At 60.7% G+C, this 619-nt stretch overlaps 1 protein-coding gene across 1 annotated transcript in view; it reads left to right on the top strand.

Moving 5' to 3' along the window:
• Positions 1 to 480: 480 nt before the first annotated feature.
• The window catches only part of LOC104527260 (calcium/calmodulin-dependent 3',5'-cyclic nucleotide phosphodiesterase 1B), a gene marked incomplete at both ends in the record, with an annotated part of 4,000 nt that continues 3,861 nt past the window's right edge, over positions 481 to 619 (top strand). Inside the window, one exon of the mRNA XM_010170931.1 lies at positions 481 to 599. Coding sequence (XP_010169233.1) covers positions 481 to 599 — 119 coding nt within the window. The remainder of the gene's footprint in view (positions 600 to 619) is intronic.

Here is a 619-nt window from a genome sequence, read left to right as displayed (position 1 = left end):
GCATCCCTGGGCATTGATGGGCATGGCTGGGCTTCACTGGGCTTCACTGGGGCATCTCTGTTGGGCATCACTGGGCATGGTGGGGCATCATGGTTGGGCATCACTGGGCTTTTCTGGGCATCACTGGGCACCACTGGGCATGGTGGGGTATACTCTGCCACGGCTTCACTGGGTAACACTGGACTTCACTGGGGCATCTCTGGTCATGCCTGGGCTTCAGAGGGCTTCTGTGGGCATCAGTGGGCATCTCTGTTCATGGTTGGGCATCACTGGGCATCACTGGGAATCACTGGGCATCACTGGGCATCGCTGGGCTCTCCTGGGCATTGCTGGGCACCACTGGGCATGGTGGACTATACTCTGCCATGGCTTCACTGGGCATCACTGGACTTCACTGGGCATGACTGGGGATCCCCTGGCACCCTTGGGCACAGCCAGCTGGCACCAAGAACTGGGGTGACCCCCCCATGTCCCCCCCAGAGCCTCGACCTCTGGTGCTTCGATGTCTTCGCGCTGAACCGGGTGACGGAGGATCACGCCCTGAGGACCATCGTCCTCGAGCTCTTCACCCGACACAACCTCAACAGCCGCTTCAAGGTAGGTCTGTGCCCACCCAGAG

This window comes from Antrostomus carolinensis, unplaced genomic scaffold (assembly GCF_000700745.2).
Source record: "Antrostomus carolinensis isolate BGI_N321 unplaced genomic scaffold, ASM70074v2 scaffold29026, whole genome shotgun sequence".
Taxonomy (NCBI): Eukaryota; Metazoa; Chordata; class Aves; order Caprimulgiformes; family Caprimulgidae; genus Antrostomus; species Antrostomus carolinensis.
The sequence above is the reverse complement of the archived record's forward strand: the minus strand, read 5'-3'. Positions and strand labels throughout refer to the sequence as shown.